General features: G+C 53.2%; 7 protein-coding genes across 7 annotated transcripts; 1 reads left to right on the top strand and 6 right to left on the bottom strand.

The window, feature by feature from the left end:
- Positions 1-14: 14 nt before the first annotated feature.
- On the bottom strand, positions 15-4,075 carry GLOTRDRAFT_81934 (transcription elongation factor Spt5). Its single transcript, XM_007872519.1, has 11 exons — positions 3,780-4,075; positions 3,630-3,732; positions 3,337-3,578; positions 2,270-3,280; positions 2,120-2,217; positions 1,880-2,069; positions 1,443-1,828; positions 866-1,391; positions 777-815; positions 586-724; positions 15-525 (listed from the first exon to the last, which is right to left on the bottom strand). The coding sequence occupies exons 1-11, from the start codon at positions 4,041-4,043 to the stop codon at positions 116-118; spliced, it is 3,408 nt and encodes a 1,135-aa protein (XP_007870710.1). The 5' UTR covers positions 4,044-4,075; the 3' UTR covers positions 15-115.
- Positions 4,076-5,826: 1,751 nt separating this feature from the next.
- On the bottom strand, positions 5,827-6,753 carry GLOTRDRAFT_96752 (uncharacterized protein; the record flags this gene model as incomplete). The annotated part of the gene is made up of 3 exons (XM_007872518.1): positions 5,827-6,194; positions 6,215-6,303; positions 6,563-6,753. The coding sequence occupies 3 exons, from the start codon at positions 6,751-6,753 to the stop codon at positions 5,827-5,829; spliced, it is 648 nt and encodes a 215-aa protein (XP_007870709.1).
- A 998-nt stretch (positions 6,754-7,751) lies between these two features.
- Positions 7,752-10,410, top strand: GLOTRDRAFT_141319 (glycoside hydrolase; the record flags this gene model as incomplete). Its single annotated transcript, XM_007872517.1, has 13 exons — positions 7,752-7,981; positions 8,039-8,165; positions 8,251-8,387; positions 8,492-8,614; positions 8,723-8,859; positions 9,070-9,135; positions 9,256-9,384; positions 9,481-9,585; positions 9,684-9,724; positions 9,789-9,808; positions 9,887-10,047; positions 10,126-10,241; positions 10,306-10,410. 13 exons carry the CDS (start codon positions 7,752-7,754, stop codon positions 10,408-10,410), a joined length of 1,497 nt encoding a protein of 498 aa, XP_007870708.1.
- Positions 10,411-10,828: 418 nt separating this feature from the next.
- Positions 10,829-12,162, bottom strand: GLOTRDRAFT_49830 (nucleoside hydrolase; the record flags this gene model as incomplete). Its single annotated transcript, XM_007872429.1, has 5 exons — positions 10,829-11,004; positions 11,068-11,146; positions 11,201-11,368; positions 11,426-11,934; positions 12,003-12,162. 5 exons carry the CDS (start codon positions 12,160-12,162, stop codon positions 10,829-10,831), a joined length of 1,092 nt encoding a protein of 363 aa, XP_007870620.1.
- Positions 12,163-13,037: 875 nt separating this feature from the next.
- GLOTRDRAFT_50043 (uncharacterized protein) lies at positions 13,038-15,006 on the bottom strand (the record flags this gene model as incomplete). Its single annotated transcript, XM_007872445.1, has 4 exons — positions 13,038-13,607; positions 13,666-13,694; positions 13,749-13,952; positions 14,010-15,006. Coding segments are annotated over 4 exons (1,800 nt in total), but the record flags the coding sequence as incomplete, so codon positions are not given.
- Positions 15,007-17,960: 2,954 nt separating this feature from the next.
- GLOTRDRAFT_118206 (NAD P-binding protein) lies at positions 17,961-19,297 on the bottom strand. The gene is made up of 3 exons (XM_007872516.1): positions 19,220-19,297; positions 18,630-19,159; positions 17,961-18,580 (listed from the first exon to the last, which is right to left on the bottom strand). The coding sequence occupies exons 1-3, from the start codon at positions 19,269-19,271 to the stop codon at positions 18,029-18,031; spliced, it is 1,134 nt and encodes a 377-aa protein (XP_007870707.1). The 5' UTR covers positions 19,272-19,297; the 3' UTR covers positions 17,961-18,028.
- Positions 19,298-19,738: 441 nt separating this feature from the next.
- Positions 19,739-21,696, bottom strand: GLOTRDRAFT_66517 (Peroxin-3; the record flags this gene model as incomplete). The annotated part of the gene is made up of 7 exons (XM_007872515.1): positions 19,739-19,875; positions 19,934-20,294; positions 20,353-20,463; positions 20,517-20,850; positions 20,907-20,991; positions 21,048-21,477; positions 21,539-21,696. The coding sequence occupies 7 exons, from the start codon at positions 21,694-21,696 to the stop codon at positions 19,801-19,803; spliced, it is 1,554 nt and encodes a 517-aa protein (XP_007870706.1). The 3' UTR covers positions 19,739-19,800.
- Positions 21,697-21,777: the final 81 nt, after the last annotated feature.

Genomic DNA, 21,777 nt, shown 5'->3' with positions numbered 1-21,777 from the left:
AAGTCCGACGTTTCGCCCGGGCCTCGAAGGTACAGCCAATTGTCCTGGCAGGAGTAGTATGTTATAATTTACAGCAAAGAAGCTACAGCAACACAAAAAGCAGAACGGGCAACACTCAGTCCTTAAACAAAACCAGCCTATCCCCTGGTATCTCCTCAAACATATTCCAGCTCTCCGTGCACACCCACCGATCCCCGACACCGGGCTCCATCACATGCAGGATCTGCCCCTTCATCTTGCCCTCCAGCACCACTGCCTTCGCCTTCGCCTGTGGCGGTACCGGCACCAGATAGCGTACGGGCACGGCAGCGACCTCCTCGCCTTTCTCCAGCTGTAGGTTCGCAGTGGCCGAGATATCGCGGGTTCGATCCCCTTCCGAGACGAACAGAACCTGCCCGATACGCGATTCGTAGTTGCCGTTGTTCCAGGCAGGCAGCCCGCCGTCGCCGAAGGTGCCCTTGAACTGCACCATGATGCCCTTCTTTACTGGCAGCGCGGCATCGGCAAGCCAGTCCTTCGGGACCTCTGTGGATACACGCATAGCGTCAGGAATGTGTTCGCAGGCGCGTGGAAACACAGGCTTACCGTACGTCTCGCTTTCTATCATAGTGCCTCCCGTGGCAGCCGGCGTGAACGGGTACGCGCCAGGTGTCTTGGTCGCCCCATAAGCCCCTGGCGTGGCGAAGTTGGCCGGCGTCTGTGGTATTCCTGGTGTGGGTGCAGACTAGATATCGATTAGTATTGGTCTACAAGCCTGCCATTATGGAGTGCCTTACCCCCCAACCGTCACTCGGTGCTGCAGGAGTAGGTGCGGACTGAACAGCATATTAACATCGCCGAAAGTGAGGAGCAGCGACACAAATACCCATGATTCGCTCGACGATCCCCAACCGCCTCCGCCTTTACTGGGCGAAGCACCACCCCACCCACCACTCCCAGACCCGCTCCCCCAACCACCACTTGATTCGCTTGGCCGTCCGGGTGTAGCGCCGCCCCACCCTGACGATGCCCCTGCACCTCCACTCGCGTACGGATTCGGCGTCCGCGAACCCACATTCCAGGCAGGTGTCCTCGACCCATCCGCGTATGGGTTGGGCGTCCGGGTCGCGGCGTTCCAAGCAGGGGTCTTGCCGCCGTCCATCGCGTACGGATTCGGCGTGCGAGAGGAGACGTTCCACGCAGGGGTCTTCCCGCTCTCATTGTATGGATTAGGCGTGCGGGACGGGGGAGCTCCCCACCCAGCCCCTGGCGTTGCGCCACCCCAGCCGCCGCCAGCAGGTGTACGGCCCCCATTCTGCGCGTATGGGTTCGCAGTCCGCGGAGGGCCCATACTCCCGCCGCCGAACCCGCCGAACCTTACTTGGTCAAGTGGGATAAGTCGGCCGTCGGATCTGCACATACGTTTTAGGGTCAGATGCAGTTCGATCTTATATGGCGCTCACAGTCTGTGCTTCAACTTATCTTGCTCGATGGTAATGATCTTGTTATTGGTATGAAGTTCCACACGGGCAGCCGGACCATTCGTGTCCTTTATTGTCCCAATGTGGCCCTTGTACGTGCCCTTGATGACCGCCACGGTGAGCCCTATCAGCCTGTCTCTAGGCCCACGACCCATTGCTGATCCTGCCATACCCCCTGGAGCACCGCCAGTCATAGCAGGGTTCATTTTTGACAGGTCAGTCCCGGGCTTTAGGAGGTTGCCCTTCGGAGCCAAGGATGCCAGAGAACGGGCTCGAGTAACGAAGACTCCGCCATTCTCGTTGTAGTCTCGATTATGCAGGAAGGCGAAGTGGGATTGATGGATGTGCAGAATGCGTCCTTTTCGGCCCTATGATTATTCTAAGCTGCTGCTGGAAGGATATAGAGACCGCATAACTACCTCGCCATCCACCTCCTTCACGTTGTCTCCGACACGTAGTTCGTGACCTTCGGAATCAGTGGCAATAGCACGATGTGAGTCCCTCCGCATGGAGATCTGGTGTGGCTGCACTAATCGCGTTTGGCCATTCTGGTCAAGGACACGGAAGGAGTCTCTTTCCGTCTTGAAGATCACACCGACGGTTTGCAAACTACATCGAGAGTCAAATAGTGTTTCGTAACTTACCGCTGTGACACTTACTCTAATTGTACCAGGTCATGGAGCTCGTAGTTTCCAACGATATTGGTACCGGATCCCACTTCTGCTGCTTCTCGCAGATCTTTCGAGAAGACAGATACCTGAGACGATTATTATGAAGAGGTAAAAAAATGTCCGGAACAATAAACGCACCTCTTGCATAGACATGTCGGATAAGAAGGTCACAATATTGCCCTCGACCGACACGACAAGACCTGTCTCGTCAGCATTTTTACCAGTCATGACTTTAACGTGATCTCCAGGCTTGAACTTCTTGCGTACACTCCTCGCAGGAACGTCCACACGCTGATTTTCGAGTTCCATGCTGTTGGCGATGATAGTGACCACATCACCTTCTACGGACTGCACGACACCGTCTACGCCGGTCTGCTCACCCTCGAACACTTCGACGTGATCTCCAGGCTGCAGGACCGCGATCGCAGCTTTACGAGAGGCCTCGGCGATGATCGTCAGGTCAACAGCGCTCTCATTCTCCGCACCGTCCATCCCTCGAGTGAAGCGTGTGATCTCGTCCAGAGTAGGGTTGACATTTTCAAGCTGCAGGGCGCTCAGCTTAAAGTCCTTCTCGATAAAACCATCCTTGTACGTGTCGTTTTGAAAGACATAGACCTGGTTCCGCTTTGAGACCTGTTTCCGACCATACACCTTAGCGACTTCTTCGTAGTTGAAGAACCGTTGGGGTGGTCGCATGGTCACAGCCGAGTTGCCAAAGCCCAGCTTCTTCCGCTTTCGGCCGTCAATCGTAGTGTCGTCCTTGGGATTCAAGTCGATGCGAGGGATGAATTTGAGACCGACTTCCTCGCCGTTCTCCGTGATATCCATGACCTGCGCAAGGTCACCCTGGTACTTGCCCCGCTTGATACGAACCCATGATCCCGGAGTGACCGTCAGATCTTGCTTCTTGATTTGCAGTAGACTAGCCATTTCCTCTATAGGCACCAGGTTGACTCCTCGGCTCGGGAAGACACCAACGAGTCCATTGATGGCTTCACTGACTTGCTTGGAGCTGCGGGCTTCGACATAGATCATCCCAGGAAGGGAGTCACGCTGAAAAGCAGAGAGAATTGACAAGGGTTTGTTCGTGTACTCCAGGTCTATAGCTTTTCGCATAAGACTGAAAACAATATCACGCTCCTTGCCTGGCTATTGCACAACTTCAGTGGCGGGTTAGGAGGGAAAAGTAAAGCTTGATCACATACCCGCACTCTGACTTGCCACAAATTGGCGTCGTGAACGGATGGCATGAGCAACCGTTGGGGGATCTCATTCATGTCCCCTGTATATCTGACTGCAGACTGCTTGGACCGCTTCTGGTAATCTTCAGCAATCCGTGCAAGGTCTTGGTCATCGAACTCTCGTTCTCGTCGATCTAGTCTTGCATGATCCACGGCTCTACGAATGTCATCAACCTCATCCTCCGCGCCCTCTTCAATGAAACCCTCTGTTGGATGTTATAGGTATTATAATCCAGAATATCTCGCGAACGACATACCTCTGCCATAGTCCTCTTCATCCTCTTCATCCTCTTCGTCTTCGTCGACCTCGGCTTCGACATCAAGGAAACGATTCACGGCGTTACGTTTCTTGTGCCGGTGCTACTGCACGGTTAGCGAAACAAACGCTATGTGCACAACAATATCACCTTCGTTCGCTTCTTGGGCCGGCCTTCGTCAATATCCTCTTCGTCCTCTTCGTCCTCATCTTCATCCTCCTCGTCATCCATCTCACCCTCAGCATCCTCGTCCATCCTCTCCTCGTCCTCCTCGCCACCTTCATCCTCTTCCGCGGGCCTCTTTCTGCGCGTCTCATCTCCTTGTTGTGTGTCTTGCTCTACACCGTCCGCACCATCTTCCTCGTGGGCATCGTAGTTCCCGTTTTGATATGTGTCCTCTTCGATGTCAGACATAGTACAGCAAGTTTGGAGGAGAAGCGAGACGCCGAAGCTGAGCCTGGAGAGGTCAAGTCTGTTTACCTCGTAAGGTGCTAGTTCTAAGCAATTCTCACGACAATTCTCACGGTCATTGCCACATGCCACACAAGCCCACGTACACCGCATCCTTTCCGGCTCCGCAACTACAGTACACTCGCGGAGCATTCTCATCTGGCCGAGGAAACCTGTGGATTCAGGAGCGTGCACACATGCTAGGGTGTGCGCTGTTTTCGGTAACTGAACATGGTGGACATGCGCGCACCGTCGGGCATTCAAGAGGATCAATTGCTCGTTCGTCTTTGTTGGTATCCTAGGCGGACCAATCTGCTGTACAGTTGTCAGGGCTTGTGCGTCGATGAAAACTCGAGGTTCCTAAGTCGCTGGATGACCTGCATAGAATCCTTGGCCATGGGGCGTTGCATAGCAATGTGTACGGCCACCCATCCACCGCACAACCATCAAGTGCCAGCTCTGGGACCCCTTTGGTTAATCTCGACAACACTGCAGAATTGATATTCTCAGGACGTAATGCTCGTATTAACTTCGGTGACACGCCCAGCGAGTGTGCGTCCTGGACGTTCGGCGGAATCATTTCAGGTATCGCATGCTAATGCTACAGCCTTCCATTCAAGCCAAACGGACGTTTCAAGGACCATTTGAGCAGATTACAGAGATATAGGATCCCTACACGGACCCCACTACCCCGGCGATCCCAGGCAAGTCAATCAGGGTGCGTTTAGCGGCCCGTCGGGCCTATGTTCTTACCTCAGAGTGACTTCCTTGTAATCTAGCGGTCGTTCGGGCATATCGCTCTAGGATCATAATGTCCGCTCTCGTACCGTCTATTGCTGTGATGCTGAAGAGGTGCATCCCCTCACGTACGCACTAATAGCCAGTCGGCTCTCAGATTCCTTCGTTGCTCGTTGTTCGGCCGTAATTCCCGGTGGTATTAAAACTACCTTCCATCCGCTGCGCTTGTTTTCTAGAGGGGGTTCTCCGACCCGTTTTCGTCATATACTTCTCCCTGGCATGATCCACGCCTTGCTATGCATTTTTCCTCGAGGAAAACCAGCGGGGCTACTCTTATCGATGGATTTGCCAGAAGAGACTTCGCTCTCTGCTTTTCATCTAATGCAGTTTAGAGCTGCCTTCACCGGACGTACCCCCTCATGGTTCATCTCAGTCCCAACATGTCCCCCGACGTAGCAGTCCGCTCCCCTGCCTGGCATATGATCAAGCCAGGCAGCCGTCAACACTAACTACATATACATGCACCTGATGAGCCCGGACAACCCAATCTAATAAGAAAGAGGCCCCCTCGGGAATATCCTTCCTCCTTTCTTCCAGCGATGGTGGTCGTGAGAGAGATACCACCGGGATCTCGTAACCTTCGCTCCAATGCAGGTCAGTGGAACTTTCATTACCGTGTCGCAAATCAATGAAATCTCGCATGTTCTTGCAGCTGAAATCTGCAAAGGTCGTAGCATACGGACTTTATCCGGGGGAAAGGCAACATTCGACATCTGTTGGGTCTGCATCGGGTTACTTTGACCTGCTTCTCTCTAATCTTACCGCCTCTGCGTTATCTCGAAGCTGCGTTATTCAGTCTTCCAAATTCCCGACAGGTCGCTGTTCGGCTCATGCTTGATGAGGATGCCAACGGACTTCGACGAACTATTGTTCTTGCCTTCTTCCTGCTCAGTTATGGGCTGCCGAGGGTGCTAGCCTTGATCTGTGCTGAAGCCCCCTGATGTTTATTTTACGGGCCGCTGGATGAGGCCTTCGTTGTATCAGGACAACCCTCCGGATATTTGGCCACCAATGATGGTCGGCATGGGCCTGAGAGCTGTTTGCTTTGCTCTTCCCTCTCCACCGACAGTGGGTCGTCTGCTGCTTTCATCACGCACAGTCTCCGCAAGCTAGCTTCGATTTCATATCTCACTGCAACACCCTTGCATTGCCATAGCTTTGATTTTCGGGGTCTGTAGCTGGCGTTGTCTTTCAAGTTCATGAAATGATTTCTTCCTCCGACGCATGGAGACCAACTATCAGGGCTATCCTCGGCACCGCCTGGTATCCAACGCTTCTTCCGTCTTCCTTCCTCTTTGTTCTTCTGATCCTCAGGGGCTGTGGGGCAAGAAACATACCGAACTTATGGTAGGCAGAGTTGCACTCGACGAACTCATGCCGGCGCCAATCCCGCGCCGTACTCGGTGAACTCTGGCGTGCCTCTTGCCTGGGTACAGATATTCTTTGTGGAGCAGTGATGAAGACAGACCGTCAAGATCCCGTAACCTTTCTTCTCTCCTTGGATCGGTGAACTATATCCGTCGGGCGCCGCAGATACGGCCTATGATCGGTGAATCGTCGGCTTGAGCATCCTGACCCCAGCCCTGTGGATATGACTTTATATGAAGGTGCACGGCGAGAAATAGGAACCTATACATTCCTGCGTAAGCCGCGTTGACACCCGTGGCCATCGATGTTTGCTATACTCATGCATGCGCTGCGTGCTCAAGACAGCATTGAATGGAGTGTACGGAGGTTTCTCCTCAGTGAAGTACGGGACATGGATCAACCTCGGGCGTCCTGTATCGCGGATGCGCACTGGGAGTCTCCGGAGACATCCCATCACCGCGCGCCCGATCTTAGTGCGTCCCCGTCGCCCGCGATCTGCGATAGTCATGAAAGGCAAGACCAATCCGGATCTCGTCGTTGTCGTCAATGAGCTCTAAAGTTAACCCGGTGTAGTTCGCTGCAGAATGGTGGCTTCGGGTCTGTTGTCACTTGCGCACTAGTACTCCGGGGGGTACAGTTTATCTGTCGCATCTGGGCGGTGATTCCAGTTGAACGAGCTCGGGACAACGACAATACATAACCTCCAGCTCTACCCAAGTAAACAGCTGCAGCGCTCTGTTCACTTTCATGTCGAGAGATGTCATGACGATAGCAGCGGGATACTCCATTGAGGGTAAACTAGTAACGTACGGCCGTGAAATTTCTTCCACGAAGCCGTTTATCGACAGCACCTTGAGGCCTTGATACCCTCAGCTCGAAGCATGGCACCACTTGAAAGGCACCGAAGGAACGCGCCTTTCGGTACGGAGATCCCGACCCTCTTCCCCCTTGCTGTATCTTGGCGACTGCTGGGCATCCTCGGTGATACGGCAAGCAGTCGGGGCGAAGGTGTTAATGTCACTTCCATCCTCGCCGCGGCTCCAAACGAGAGTGCACAAGGTAGGGATTTCCCGCGATCATGTTAGGCCTCTATGGAGCAGAAAACACACCGTTGGCTTGGACAGTACTAGCGAAACATCGCCGAATCTTTCCCCTGTCCAACTTTCTTTGCGTCAAGTCGGTGAGTTCTGATGCAGACGCGTATTGGCATATTCTCAGTAGAGTACAGATTATAATAAGCTCGATACGTGCCAGACTTGGCCGCCATAACGACAGGGACGAACCGCACGGAGCTGTCGGCAGGAACCAGAGATGGGGAAACCTCGGATCAGCACAATGCGGGGTAATTACCTCCTGCGATCAAACCTGCCAACCCGCCGATCATGCATCCCTCGGTGCATCGTCGGAGCCAGGTAGAAGCACTTGATTGTGCAGCATATTCGTATATGTATCTCTATATTTGCCCCTCCTCCCAATTTACCTTCCCCTCCCTAACTCAAGTTCACCATGGCAGCACAGAAACTCCCCGCCGATTTCCTCTGGGGAATGGCGACCGCCTCCTACCAGATAGAGGGCTCGCCAGATGCAGATGGGCGTGGACCGTCCATCTGGGACACGTTCTCGCACCTCCCTGGCAAGACCGCTGACGGTCTGACCGGCGACGTCGCGACCGATTCGTACCGCCGCAGGGATGAGGATGTTGCACTTCTCAAGCAGTACGGCGTTAAGAGCTACCGGTTCGTGTCATTACCCACATGCAACCCTTCCAAGGCTGATAGATTTTGTACATTAAGTTTCAGTATCTCGTGGTCCCGAATCATTCCCCTCGGCGGGAGGAACGATCCCATCAACGAGAAGGGCATCCGGTGGTACAGCAAGCTAATCGATGAGCTCCTGGAGGCTGACATAACCCCTTTTGTCGTGAGTCGTCCTCCACTAGCCTGCTTACCTCCTTTCATTCGTCTCCCGTCCTGACCCGAATCAACCCTAACCTCGCCTGTGATAGACGCTGTACCACTGGGATTTGCCCCAAGGGTTACACGACCGCTACGGTGGTTGGCTCAATAAAGCAGAGATTATTGCGGACTTTGTCAACTATGCCCGCGTCTGTTTTGACGCGTTTGGTGATCGAGTGAAGCATTGGTGCGTGATTTTTGCGTGTCTCGACCAGGTCTGGTCTTTCCGAACCAGCCCTTTTTTTCTGCTGCTCGTCTAAAGCACCTATTCAACTAAAATTTTGACCCTAGGTTAACATTTAATGAGCCCTGGTGTATCGCTATTCTTGGTTATGGCCGCGGTGTCTTTGCTCCCGGACGCTCATCTGACCGCTCGCGCAGCTCGGAGGGTGACTCAAAGACCGAACCATGGATGTGAGCCTCCCTCTATCATCTACCACTCTCTTCCTTAGTCACAGCTTGCACTCTGACTCTCTCTGATTCCCTTTCCCTTGGCCTGTTCATAACTAACTGTGTGCACAGAGTCGGGCACAATGTGATTCTCGCGCACGCTTCTGCGGCCGCTTTGTATAGAACAGAATACAAACAAAGGCAGGGTGGCGTAATTGGGGTCACACTTAATGGTGATATGGCCCTTCCCTGGGATGACACCGACGAATGTGAGTGACCTCGTTCTCGTGTGCATCATGGAGGTGATGTCGCTGGCTGGTGATTCACAAGGCCTTTTTCGCTGTGGGACTAGCCTAACCCTACTGTAATGTACTTGAAGCCCTTGAGTTTGGGTTGCTGTAGACTCTGGATCTGGACCATCTTACTTTCTGCACAACCCACGGCCGGAATGCATGAGCTGATCAAACCCTTAAAAACAGGCAGAGAGGCGGCGCAGCATGCGCTCGATTTTTCCATTGGGTGGTTCGCAGACCCAATCTATCTAGGTACGTTTTGTATTGCCAGCGATATTTCACATCCGCTCATCCTTGAATCTTTCGCTTGTCTTATGTCTTTCCCCCTATTCTCGTGCCACTACTTCACTGGCATCCATGTGCTCCCAACAGGCCATTACCCCACCTACCAGCGGGCCCTTCTTGGCGATCGCCTGCCCACTTTTACACCAGAGGAAATCGCGCTCGTCCACGGCTCAAGTGATTTCTATGGGATGAATACCTATACGACTAATCTGTGCAGTGCGTGCTTTTCTCCTGCTGTACATGATCTCGGCCATTCCTATACTTTTATCCTCAAATAAATGCGTATGGAATACTTATGCCTGTCTTATATAGAACCGGGCGGGGACGACGAGTTCCAGGGCAATGTGCAATATACCTTCACCCGTCCCGACGGGACCCAGCTCGGGACACAAGCGCACTGTCGGTGGTTGCAGACATGTGAGTGGTAATCCCTCATTATACACGTCCTTTAGTTGCACCTTCTCAGAGTTCTTGATCCCCCGTTACCTGAAACTCGCTCAATATCGTCCATGTAGATCCGGAGGGTTTCAGGCTACTGTTGAACTACCTATGGAACGTGAGTTCCTGACTCCTTCAAGTGCTCAACCAGACGCTGATACTGGAGCGTATCCCAATATCAGAGATATAACATGCCAATTTAGTATGTCCAAGTTGTCCCCTGTCGCAGTCCATGTGATCCACTAACAAAGCTTCTTCAATTTCACCTCCACTCTCGCAGTGTAACAGAGAACGGATTCGCAGTCAAAAACGAGAGCTCGATGCCGCTAGAGCAGGCCCTCAAGGACACCGATCGCGTCGAATACTTCCAGGGCAATTGTGAAGCGCTGCTCAAAGCGACTCACGAGGACGGCGTGCAGATACGCGCGTATTTCCCGTGGAGTGCGTATTAGCTTATTATACTTCATATAGAGCACCTCTCCGTATGAAACTTTCCGGATGGCTGACGCTACTCTGTAGGTTTCTTGGATAATTTTGAATGGGCCGACGGCTACCAGACTCGGTTCGGTGTCACCTACGTCGACTATGCGACGCAGAAGCGGTATCCAAAGGAGTCAGCGTGGTTCTTGTCCAAGGTGAGTTCCTGTCTCTCCTTACTCTCCCCCCTCCGTTCGCTTACTCACTTCGCTTGTATCGCAGTGGTTCAAGGAGCACATTGACTCTCAGGAGCCCACCAAATGTTCTGGTGAGCAGGTCCACAGCATGCCTCGTGCTAATGGCGCGACCGCCAACGGCCGTCTATGAACAGCGTCCGTCTCTATGCAAGTCAAGGTGATGAGCGCTCTAGTCACGCTGGGAGCAGTCGGGTGGGCGTGGAGAAGAATGCGCCGGTAATTCGAGCGGTCTGGATGGTGTAGACGTTTTGGCATATGTATTGTGTATCATGAATAGATCGGGGACACGCAAGGATGCCTTGGATGGTTATGGATCATATACGGAGGATACTGAATTGCAGAATGATTTCTTACAGCGTTACAGATTTCCAATTTCTTATTGAGACTGTGCCGTTGCTCGTGACCGAGAGGTAGGGAATTCATGGGCAATACTGTGCTTGATTGGAACTAGTGCCCACTTCATTGCCATACAATACTGGTGGAGGTACAGTTCTACTGCACTCAGTCACGCAGGGTTGCCACATGCTTCTGAGGGAGGCACGGCCTTATTAGCATACCTGCGGTGGATACTGCACAGCATGCATAATCATGTCTTGCAGTTTGCCGCCGTCCACCTCGAAGACATACTGCACGCTCCTCGTATTCGGCGGCGCCAGTGCCTTTTGGTATACGTGAATATTGCCGTAGCTGGGACTGCCGTAGGCGGTGTCCACCGCGACGAATACTGTAGAAGTGGATCTCAGTCAAGCGGAAACGCGACAGTGCAGTGAAGATGCGAGTTCAATACCGTTAGTGGAGTTGGTGTTGATAGAAGGGTCCACGAGCAACGCCATCGCTGTTTCGTCCCAGAAGGGAAATTCCGTTCCCTAATAAGGCGAAATCCTGTGAGCCGCTTCAGATGAAGGGACAAGAGGGCTCACGTAGTACTTGTACATCAAATTGCTATAGGAATTGTTCACCTGGATGACTTGGTCCAAGAACGCTTGCGTGGATATGACCTGGTTGGCTACATTCCCCGCTATGGTGATATTTGGGAAGGGCGCCGTCAGCGCGATACTCGCTGCTTCCGGATCCATAATCAGGTTGATCTGCGTCGCAAAAATGTAAGCTCTCACAGACTGCAGAAATCTCTTCAGACGTCTCACATCAGAGTTGATATTTGCCATTAGCAAGCTCCCGGTGGCCTGAAGCAGTTCGACGTCGACATACCCACCCATGATCACCAGCTCCTTCGCATTTTCCGCGAAATCCGGATCCATCCGTACCGCGAGCGCGACGTTCGTGAGCGGGCCCGCTGCGTAAATACTGACCTGCCCCGGATACTTCCTCACCATCTCCACCATAAAGTTGGCTGCGTTGGTGGTGTTCATCGGCTTCGTGGCAGGTAACCCCTCCACGAACGCCGCAGGCACAATACGGTTAGGATCACCTCCAGTAGGATCTGCGCCCTGTGCCTCCGCTGTATAATTGGGAGCAGCAAATGCGCCTTGCCAGACTAAGGGGCCGTAGATCGACTCCCAAGCCTGCAGACGCTCAGGCGTCTGCAGGAGTGGCCAGGTGGCCCCAGGTACAACTGGGATACACGAGAGGTTACCCAGCTCTAGAGTCGCGAGGGCATGCAGAGTCTCTTGGTGCTGCCATGTATCCCCTGTGCCTGTGGCCGCATATTTCACAGATTTCTGATTCAGCAGCGATCTTGGATGTGATTGTGTATGGACGTACAGTCTGTCAGAGCCAGGACATCGATACCCCCATCTAGTGCCATTAGGAAGACAGCAAACGCTGTGGAGCTCCAGTCGTTGTCGAGAATGGCATATCGTCTTTGTGCTGCAGCAGACGCGACAGTGGAGGCGCAAAGGCTGCCGAGCAGAGCGAGACGCATGCTGAGGGACGATGGCGGTTGCGCCTCCTTCGACTAGCGCCAGCTGTTTATTTATGCCCCGCACATTTGGACATGGAGTGGACAGCATACATTCATATCGAACATGCCTGTGTTGTTATCCATGAATAACGGGGGAAAAAACTATGGGAATCACAAGTTACTGCTTGGAGGAGGCCGCACATAAAGCGCATATCGCATCTGACCGCCGACAGTACTTCGGACTCTCACCGATACTTTTATGACATGGAGCAGCTCGTCGGATGAGGCTGGACCACTGTCAATCCAACATTTCAGGAAGATAGGAAGCAGCTGCAGGAATCCCAGCTTGAATTGCCACGACTATCCAAAACTTCGGAGCGCGTTTTGAAGACAAGTACCACTAATTACCTCGCAACGTCGACACCGCCACGACCGTGACCAAACAGCATGAGATTCAAATGAGATTGGCAGAGGACTCAGCACCTACTAAGTTAGTAAGTACTAACGCTAACCAGTCACATGAACCAGGACAGTCGGGAGATGCCCAAGATAGCGAGAATAACCTGCTCCAATTATGTCCAGGGCCAAAGCGTGGAACCGGGTGGGGGAGGATATCGGATTGGACAGAGTGGCAGAACTCGGGTAGTTACGTAGCCGTGGCCCGGAGTATATGCGCCACAATCAAAGCCACGGCCTACTACGCCACGTCTTATGTGCAAGCCTCATCTATTATCCTGGACTAGTAGGCTTGTAAATGCTTGCAATGGGGACAGCCGGAAAGCTCGTGCAGCTTGAGAACTACGACTTCGATCCTGCAAATGTTGCATTGACTAAATTCAAGTTTGAACGCGCGCACTCCGCTTCAAACTAGATAGACACATGAGATGAGGCATAAACTATTTACGGATGATGTCAAGGTTGCGATGACTTTCCAACTCCTGGATGCATGGAAGCGTGACCCTGCGAAGAAATTCGTAAGATAACTCGACCGCTGCTAGGGAAAGAGTGTCAAGTGCATCAGTCGGACTCCCTAGCAGCGCAGCCACCTCGCTCTCTTGTTCCGGCCTTAGCATTCGCGTCTGTTCGTCTTCTTCATAGATTGTTCGTTTTCTCATACGCTGCTGAAGCGCTCTGAGGAGCTTTTGCAGTGGCACAGACACCTGGCGGTCGATGAATGAGTCTAGCTCGGGCAGCCGAGCGAAGGCGACCGGTGAATGTGTGCTCTTTCTGTTGTCGAGAATCGCTTGTGCTGATAAGTGGCTAAAGGCCTTCTTGAATGAGGTCATGTATAGCTCATGCGCCTCCTTCTCGTCCTTGTTACCATTAGTAGCCGTGACAGCCTTCCTCATGACGGCATAGCCCAGCGACCAGACGAACGACTCGATGTCGTCCTCAACGACGTGCTTAGTGGGTGAGCCACGACCAACGGCTGAGAGCAATTTGGAAGACATGAAATGACGAGTCCCCTATGAATGACAATCAGTGAAGGTTCTATTTAGCAGAACTACAGTACGGGCAACTTACCGTGAGTGGCGCACCGCGCTTGGCCTTGTCTACAGCATATAGGGTATGCGTGTTTGTGGTCGGATCTGTAAAGACGTCTTGACCTTCCGCAGTACGTCCTCGCTTGACGGGTTCTCGCTCGATGACCTCGACTTTGGTCTCAAGGATATCTTGAATGTGCGCATATTCCAAATCACTCAGAAATCCCTCCGAGCCTGCCTCCGCTTTCTCGGGGTCTGCCGCGAGAAGGATGTTACCCGGACTAACATCCCGATGCAGGACCTTCCGGCTGCTCAGGAACTCGTGCGCTACAAACAAGGTCGCACATTAACGGTGGGGAAGAAATCAATGTCCGAAGTACTCACCGTTTAGGGCGGCCAACCATCCCTTCAGCAACTCGAGATCGGAGTTGTATTCCCATAGAGGACGTCCGACGCTTCTCAGTATAAGCCGGTGGAGGACCGGGCTATCCTCGAGTTTTGCGGCATTACCGCGTACAGAGTCGACCGTCAAGGTCGCGCCACCCGCAGTGATAACGTCTTCGCCTATGAGAAACTGTGCTAGACCAGGGTGGCTCGCAGTAATGGATTGGTATATACTAGACTCTGAGTTACGACCACTGTCCCTCCATGCAGTCTTCATGACCATTGTTTGGTCTCCGAGGTGTGCGACGTTGCCTTGACCAGTGCCAGGATGGTACTCCCGGACGCGGAAGATCAGTGTCCCCCGGCCAAGAAGTGATATGGATGACCACACTGGGGGTCCAATTGTACACCAAGACCGGTTATCCTGCCCGATGGGAGAGATCCGATACAGCGGATAAGGGTTGCTCACTCCCGTCAGCCTCTCGGCTTCGTCAGAGTCAAGGATGTCAACAGTGGGATCCCGGCCCAGGTCCACGTCGGTGAGGACATGGGTCAGATTGCGAACAACCCCAATCAACTTTTTCAACCCCTCCTCGGCGAACATCTCATAGGTCGGAGAGAGAACCACTCCATTGCGATCGAAGATTCCGACACAGAACCTGGTTCCGAATATAAGGAGGGCGACAGAGAAAAGGGAGAAGGGTCTTGCAGACATATGTAGACGCGCGTAACCGGCTGCTTGGGTGACGATGACTGAGACCCTGCCGGGTTGAGGCGGATCGGGGCCATGGCCAACGTTCCACTTGACTTCTCCAAAAGCAGCTCTATGCCTCCAGAGCTTCGATTGTAAGCCTCTGTCCATAACACTTATATCCGGTCTGACTTCCGGGAAGCCGAGGGTATGGTATTCGTCGGGCACCAGAACCTGTTCCTTCGGAATAACATCACGGGGTGCTGGATTAGAATCGGGGAAAGATGATATATATCGAAAAACACTACACTGGGTAGCAGATGGATTAGGATATTATGAAGTACACATGATCTGACATCCTACCAGAGGTGTGTACATTTTACTCTCATCTTTTGCTCGCACTGCTGCGTACAAGGCAGCTATATCATCAGCATTCATGACGTGGAAGGCGTTGAAGCAGTCAACCAGAAACTGCGCTTCCTGAGTGCCAGGTTGTTCGTAGATATCGAGCCGGAGGCGGCGGAAGACGCTTGGGTCGTTAAAAATCTGCTTGTTTACCAGCTCATCTTTAATCAGTTGACGGCTCTGCTGATCAGAACTGGTGGGGTGTGGTGCGGATAAGTTTTCGTAGGCGCCAAGGCCAGATTTGTAGGGTGAGGGCTGGGTCATCTGGACGGATGGAATGCTAACCTTTCGTATTCCATCTTTTATACTTGTAACGAGTGCCTCTCGTCAACAGTAGTAAACACTTAATCAACTGAACCCGAATCGCGCGGCGATATACTTAGGACGCATGCCTGCTGGGATGGAAGAATGCTGAACACACCCAGGTGATGCCTCGAGAGAAGCTGGAACCAGCAGCTATCACAGCCCCTGGAGTCGCGTCGGAACAGGTGCTCTGAGTGCGCTCACAGCATACGCATGAATGTGATATGTTTCGACACACAGCTCCCGTGGTCGATCGCGATCGCAGAATTCGCTAGACAATTTGGAGAGACGACCTTCCTGCGCATCCGTTAGACTTAATCAGTCATAGACAGGGTGTCACGGCTTACTATCGAGGATATCTATTGTAAAGAGTCCTGAAAACAGGCACCGGGTAAATAGGATGTATGGGAGGTAGCAAATGCGCTCTAATGTTGTGCGCCACGCGGACTTGACTCTGCAACCAACTTACAGACGTCGAATGCTTATTGGTTAATACCTACGACTATTGGAAAATGCTTATGTAATCTCCAGAACCGCGCAGTATGATAATATTACTGTAAATGACTTATCACAGAACACTAGTACTGACTTGTCATTGCTATGAGATTCCGGTCTGCAACAGGTTATATGGGTATGCCAGGATGGGTACATGTGAGAGCGTCATGCGGTAGGCATGTGGTCGAACTTATTGTCCCAGTAACTAGTATCACCTTCTGGCCTCACTCATTGAAAGGGCCGGGAAGGGCGTGCTTCGACGCGAATTATGGACCTACACATGTACATTTGAGTGGCTACTTGCTGCGGAGCAATCCTTCGCGAATTCTCTGGTTCCATCGTATCAGATTGCCAGGAACACGACCATGACTTGCACTGATGCAGTGTGCATGAGCATCCTGCCTATATCTAGCTGATCTGCGCGTTAAGCTCGTCCTTAGCAAAAGAAAAATCGAACAAATATTGTTGAACTTCCAGTCGGTGACCCATCCTTACCACGGCCTACGTGGTAGCCGCGAACACAAGTCCACTATGAATCATTCCACTGGAGAGGCACTGGACCATCCTACATCCATCAGAGGCATCCTAGCCCCCGCTCCCCACCCTTGTGAACGTGCGCGGCACCACAAACCATAAGGAGGCTGCGGACACCGCAGGCTCACAAATGCTTCTACTGGAACAGACGAACAACAGAAAAGGACAGGAACGGGTGATCAGAAGCGCAGGGGGAGCTAGGCTGTACGCTTCGTCTCAGCCTCATGGATCTCGACCCGCCCTTGTCCACGACCGAAGGAGTCATTAGGAAGACTTGAGGGCCATGCCGGAGAACGGAGGCGTCTCCCACCGGTGATAAGCTGCGACTGGGCTGCCGTTTATTCCATATAGAGATAAGGGGTCTGTTCGGCCTCTGAAGTGACAACGTTTTCAGAATGCACAGCAGTGAAAAGAAGTCATGAAGGAACGCACGATATCAACATGAGGATGAGAAGGATTCGAGTCATAGTTTCTATTAAGAGCAACGTCCGCCACAATTCACCTCACAGATAAACAGCAAGGGCCCGGCTTAGGTTCGCAGACTGTCATCTTACGACCCGCTCCAGTGGAAGTGTTAGTGGGATGCCAGGCCTAGCATGTTACAAAGATTTGCCATCGTGGAAGCAGAGGATATCAGGCAGGACGTGGCGCATACAACATACTGGTCGTGTGATAAGAACGAGAAGATCCAAGAGACGAGAAAACATCTCTGAGTATACCATAAACGTCGCAGGCAGGCGGGCCAAAGGAACACTCTCGTCAGCGCTGCCAACGAAGCGGAGTCTGGGGAAATATTGCGTTGCCTGTCAGTGGATTTCGCAGGCGCGGCAACGCTGGCGTGTCGTATTATACATGTCATCGTTCCTGCAAGCTGCAACCGGGTCACTACTGTTCGGGGTTGACGAGCAAGAAGGGTTCGGCCGTTGATTCGGGATCGAAGGTCAGAACACTCTCTTAAGATGGTTATCTAGACGACTGACCTTTCTCGTGACTTTTCACACTTCACTGTTTCCTCTACATAGCAACTTCAGTAAGTCTGTTCCTGCGGCGAGAGAATGGCGCTCTAACCTAGGCGTTAGACTGTACCTTTCAAATAATCCCTAGCAGATGAACGACATGCAGTGATAATCTCGTAGGACTTCCAAGTCTAGAAGCACGAATTTGGTTAGTCAGGTGGGGACCTCTCAAGAACGGACGAACGCAACTTACTGAGTATCGTTTACCGCACTCACGCCAAGATACGTGACCAAGGATAGTGAGGACAATTAGGGCTCTGTCAACGTCTCTGGCTATGTACCGGCTTACCACAGGAACACCGGCCATTGGGATACTGCCAGCGCACGCACCAAGCGCTAAGCTTCTGACTGACGCATCCACTGAAAACAAGCGTGACCTCAGTGTCAGATAGGACATGAGCAATGGGTCCTTGAAGAGTGTACATGTGCGCTGGCCTCACGGTCAAAGACTCGTTTCGCACATTTTAACCGAGGGGCCATGAGAGTCATTGATCTTGTCGTGACATACCGATAAAGCTGAATCTCCATTACTCCTCATACCAACGCTAGTACCGGTAGATAGTACACCTCAACCATCACACGCTGGCTAGCGCACCCAGATCAATCAGCGACCCTTCGCTATTCAAGGCCGCTTCGATCAGCGCGACGTCCTTGATTGTTTGCCTTGGTTCTCCAAGCCCAGCATCTTGAGGACCGCCCTGGCCCGATATCGTCTTCAAGAAGCTCTCAACCTCGTTCTTGACCCCCACACTCTCCTCGACAAACACCTCTTCGCTCTCTTCGTCCTTCTCTTTCCCGTCGTCACCTTTGACTGTCTTGACTGTCTTAACGGTAATCTGAATACCACCCTTCACGTTGGTCGCAAGAAGGTATCCAGCCGAACCAGTTATCGTGTAGCCATTCCCCGACCCGAGGGACGGCGATGGCGAGGCGAAGGTGAGTTCGTAGATACCCGACGATTTGTCGGGGGAGCGAAGGATAACGTGGATCGTATCGTGCGGAGGCAGCCATGACTTATGGAGGGAGGCGAAAGATGAGAGCAGAGTGGGATGCGAGGACTCGGGTAGCATAGTGCGCAGGGCGGCAGAGAAATGTACCCCTCCATCGAGCAGGAAGCCGCCTTGGTACTACATAGGGATCAGTGAGCAGAAACCCCACGCACAAGAAGTAACCTACATCTGGAATTGTCCTCCACGGCGTCTTGTACCACTTACTATCCTTATCAATATAATTGATGATCTTGCTCTGGTAAGCGATAACCTTCCCAATCTTTCCCTCCTTCACCAACGCTCCCGCCTTTTGGAACGCGGGCTCCGCCTCGAAGTTCTCGGCGACCCTCCACACCAGATTTTTCGGCTTATACTCCCGCTCGTACTCGACTATAAGCTCCTTCGCGGTCTTCACGTCGGGCGCGATGGGCTTCTCGCTCAGCACATGCTTACCAGCTTTGAGCGCCTGGCGGATGATGCCGGGCTGCGTCGTGATGGGCAACACGACGATCACGGCAGAGATGTCCGAGCGCGATAGCAGCGCGGCGAGGGAGGAGTCGGATGACTGGGGAGTGTCGTAGTACACGCCAACAGATGACAGCGAGAGCAAGTCCTTGGCAGACGACGCGAGAGACGACGCCGACTCCTGCGAGCGGGAGTAGACGGCTTTCAGGGAGTACAATGAGCTCGGAAGTTTGGAGAGGGCGGGAAGGTGAGCTGAGAGCGTTACCCGTCAATCAGGCCACTTTGCATAGCTTATTGTCGAATGCAACTCACCTTCCTTGGCAAAGATACCAGCACCGAGAATGGCGACGCCGACAGGAGCCATGACTGATTCTTATTTCTCAAGTGCTGGTGAAATGCTAGAGAAGAGGATCTGTGCACCCTGCGGTGCGAGTTCAGATAGATATACCAGCGGACAAGGTCATGCTACCTGCGCCGGACTTGCGACGGCGTATTATCGGATGGTTTGATCTGACGCACTCCTTGCGATATCTAAGGATCTAAAAATAGAACGGAAGCCCGGATGACTTGAGCACCGGCTCGTCCACCGAGGGTACCCAAGGCGGCTGTTTGAGTTCGACCCATAGTAAGGAGGTCGTTCCGCGGGTTAACAGTGGCAATAAGACCAACTATGCCAACAGAGATGGTTTAGTGCATGCACAGCGGGATCGCGAGCCCGAGACCGCTCACCTGTGTGGCATTACCTGGTTGAACGCACAGCTCCCTGCCAAGGTCAAACTTCAACAAAGTCAACGGCCCTCACTCACGATGTACTCAGCATACCGCCGGCGAGAGTTGTTCCAAATAATGATGATAGCGGTATATGAGCAGTTGCTATACAAGAAGACACAACGTCACCGGAACCTGTCCTCAAATTTCGAGAATACGATAGCAGACAACGCCGTCACTTCCCGCAGTCCCAGCAGTCCCTATGCAGCGTAGCCTCAGTAAAACACGCAGCATGAGAGCAAGCCACTAATCACGCACATCAACCAACTCATTCGGCAGCGCCGTCAACGCGAGCTTACTCCACCTCGCCAGCCCCGGCAACAACCCCGCGAGCCGTATGCGAACCTCCTCCTCCTCCCCGCTCCCGCTCTCGACGAACACGTTCTTCCGCAGCCCGTCGAACAGCACCTCCGTCGCCCTGTCAAGGCACACCTCCAGGACGAAGGAGAAATCGGACGAGCTGAGGAGCGTGCGCGTTTCGGCGAGGAGCGCGGTGAATATTGGGTCGGGGTCGGACTGCGGGTAGGGGTTGGTGAGGGAGGCGTACGGCGAGACGCCGCCTTTGAGGAGGACGTGTTGGAGCGTCTCGGCGGTTGGCGGTATTAGTGTTGACGCGAAGCTGCGGGGACGATGAGTTTATCTTCATAGTCTCCATAAGATGACAGGACGAAACACACTTCACCCGTCGCTCCGTCCCCTCGAAAGTAATCTCATGTTCGACTCGACGCCGCACGTCGCCTATTAGCCGATGCAAGTCCATCGCAGTCAACTTACTCTTCAACGAAACCCTACAGAAACCGTTCCCCATCACCTGAAGCGGATACTCGACAAGATGACCTACCCTTCGAACACCTCTTCCACCCCCCTCTTCACCCGCTCTCCAACATCTTTCCACCCAACATGTAATATCCACCAGCTCAGAGTGAGAAACTTCCGCTCCGTCTCCCTGCTCACCGTCTCCAGATCCTCCTCAACATCCTCGTCGGTATCTGGCGGGTCCCAGAACAGCGACGATATCGACACCTGGTCCAGGAGCTTCTCCCGCATCCGTTCGTCGCGCTCCTGTTGCAGCACCGATTGGATGTATTTATACCGACCCAGGATCGTCAGTTGAATTTGGGTGAAAAGCGTGAGGAGGGTGAGGGAATAGACGACGGTCAGCGTGCGCGTGAACGCTGGGCGGGAGGGACGGTAAACAAAGACTACAAGGCGTTTGAGCAAGCAGCCTTACCTAGCATTTTGATCTCCTTCCACAGCTCCGCCTTGCTCCGGCTGCTCGACGCAGACGACTCCTCCGCCGAACTGGCCGGCTCGGACTATCATACATAAGATCTCATTAGGTCGTCCGCAAGGGCACAAAATAAGTCCTCACGGAGCCAGATTCTGTATTCGCACTCGTACTCGGTGCGGAACTCGTGGTGAGCATCGAGTCGGACAGGTCGGCCGCATCGGGGTATATGCGGGGCGGATACGACGGTGTCTGCGCAGCGAACTCGTCCACCCAGCTGTGTGTTGACCCCCCCATGGACGCCGCACCGTTGTCGGGGTAGGACAATATTGATGCGGACCCCAAGTCTGACCGCGCGTCGTGCTCCTGCACGATCTCTGCGCTGGATGACAAAACCGAGGAACTCATGGAGCCCCTATCTGGCTTGCCTTTGCTCGCTTTCGACTTGGCTTGCAGTTCGTGGGTGAGGGCCTCCACGTCCATGTCCTGCAGTATATGCTTCCCCAGCGTCGGCACGAGCGTCATAACGGTAAAGTTCATGTCCTCCTGGTTCTGCTCAAACCTGCGACGCAGACTAAATCGTTCAAACTGTGTCAGCACATAATTACAGCACCACGATCTCATGCTCAGCTCACTTCTCCCGCGCAGCCCGCTCCTGCTTAATCTTCTCTCGAAAGTCCTCAATTCGCGCTGCGACATACTGACTGAGCAGATACAGCCCACCCGCGTATCCCGCGCCCTTCAGCAGGCCCTTCCGGCGGTCGTAGACGTACTGTTTCGTGGACTCGAGCATGGCCTGTAGTGCGGCCGGTCAGATGCATAGCGCCGGAGACTGACAGGGATTCCAGGCGCGCGTAAACACGTGCCTACATGT

The sequence above is a fragment of the Gloeophyllum trabeum genome (assembly GCF_000344685.1).
Source record: "Gloeophyllum trabeum ATCC 11539 unplaced genomic scaffold GLOTRscaffold_00018, whole genome shotgun sequence".
NCBI classification, from domain to species: domain Eukaryota; kingdom Fungi; phylum Basidiomycota; class Agaricomycetes; order Gloeophyllales; family Gloeophyllaceae; genus Gloeophyllum; species Gloeophyllum trabeum.
The sequence above is the reverse complement of the archived record's forward strand: the minus strand, read 5'-3'. Positions and strand labels throughout refer to the sequence as shown.

What these genes read in the sequence shown, in the direction of transcription:
- GLOTRDRAFT_81934 (XM_007872519.1), bottom strand. Translation starts at nt 4,043, where the DNA reads ATGTCTGACATCGAAGAGGACACATATCAAAACGGGAACTACGATGCC. An exon ending in GGCCCAAGAAGCGAACGAAG is followed by an intron (nt 3,733 to 3,779) that starts GTGATATTGTTG and finishes ACCGTGCAGTAG; the next exon opens with CACCGGCACAAGAAACGTAA. An exon ending in CACCGAGTGACGGTTGGGGG is followed by an intron (nt 725 to 776) that starts GTAAGGCACTCC and finishes ATCGATATCTAG; the next exon opens with TCTGCACCCACACCAGGAAT.
- GLOTRDRAFT_118206 (XM_007872516.1), bottom strand. Translation starts at nt 19,271, where the DNA reads ATGGCTCCTGTCGGCGTCGCCATTCTCGGTGCTGGTATCTTTGCCAAG. An exon ending in TGGTATCTTTGCCAAGGAAG is followed by an intron (nt 19,160 to 19,219) that starts GTGAGTTGCATT and finishes TAACGCTCTCAG; the next exon opens with CTCACCTTCCCGCCCTCTCC. An exon ending in CGTGGAGGACAATTCCAGAT is followed by an intron (nt 18,581 to 18,629) that starts GTAGGTTACTTC and finishes ATCCCTATGTAG; the next exon opens with TACCAAGGCGGCTTCCTGCT.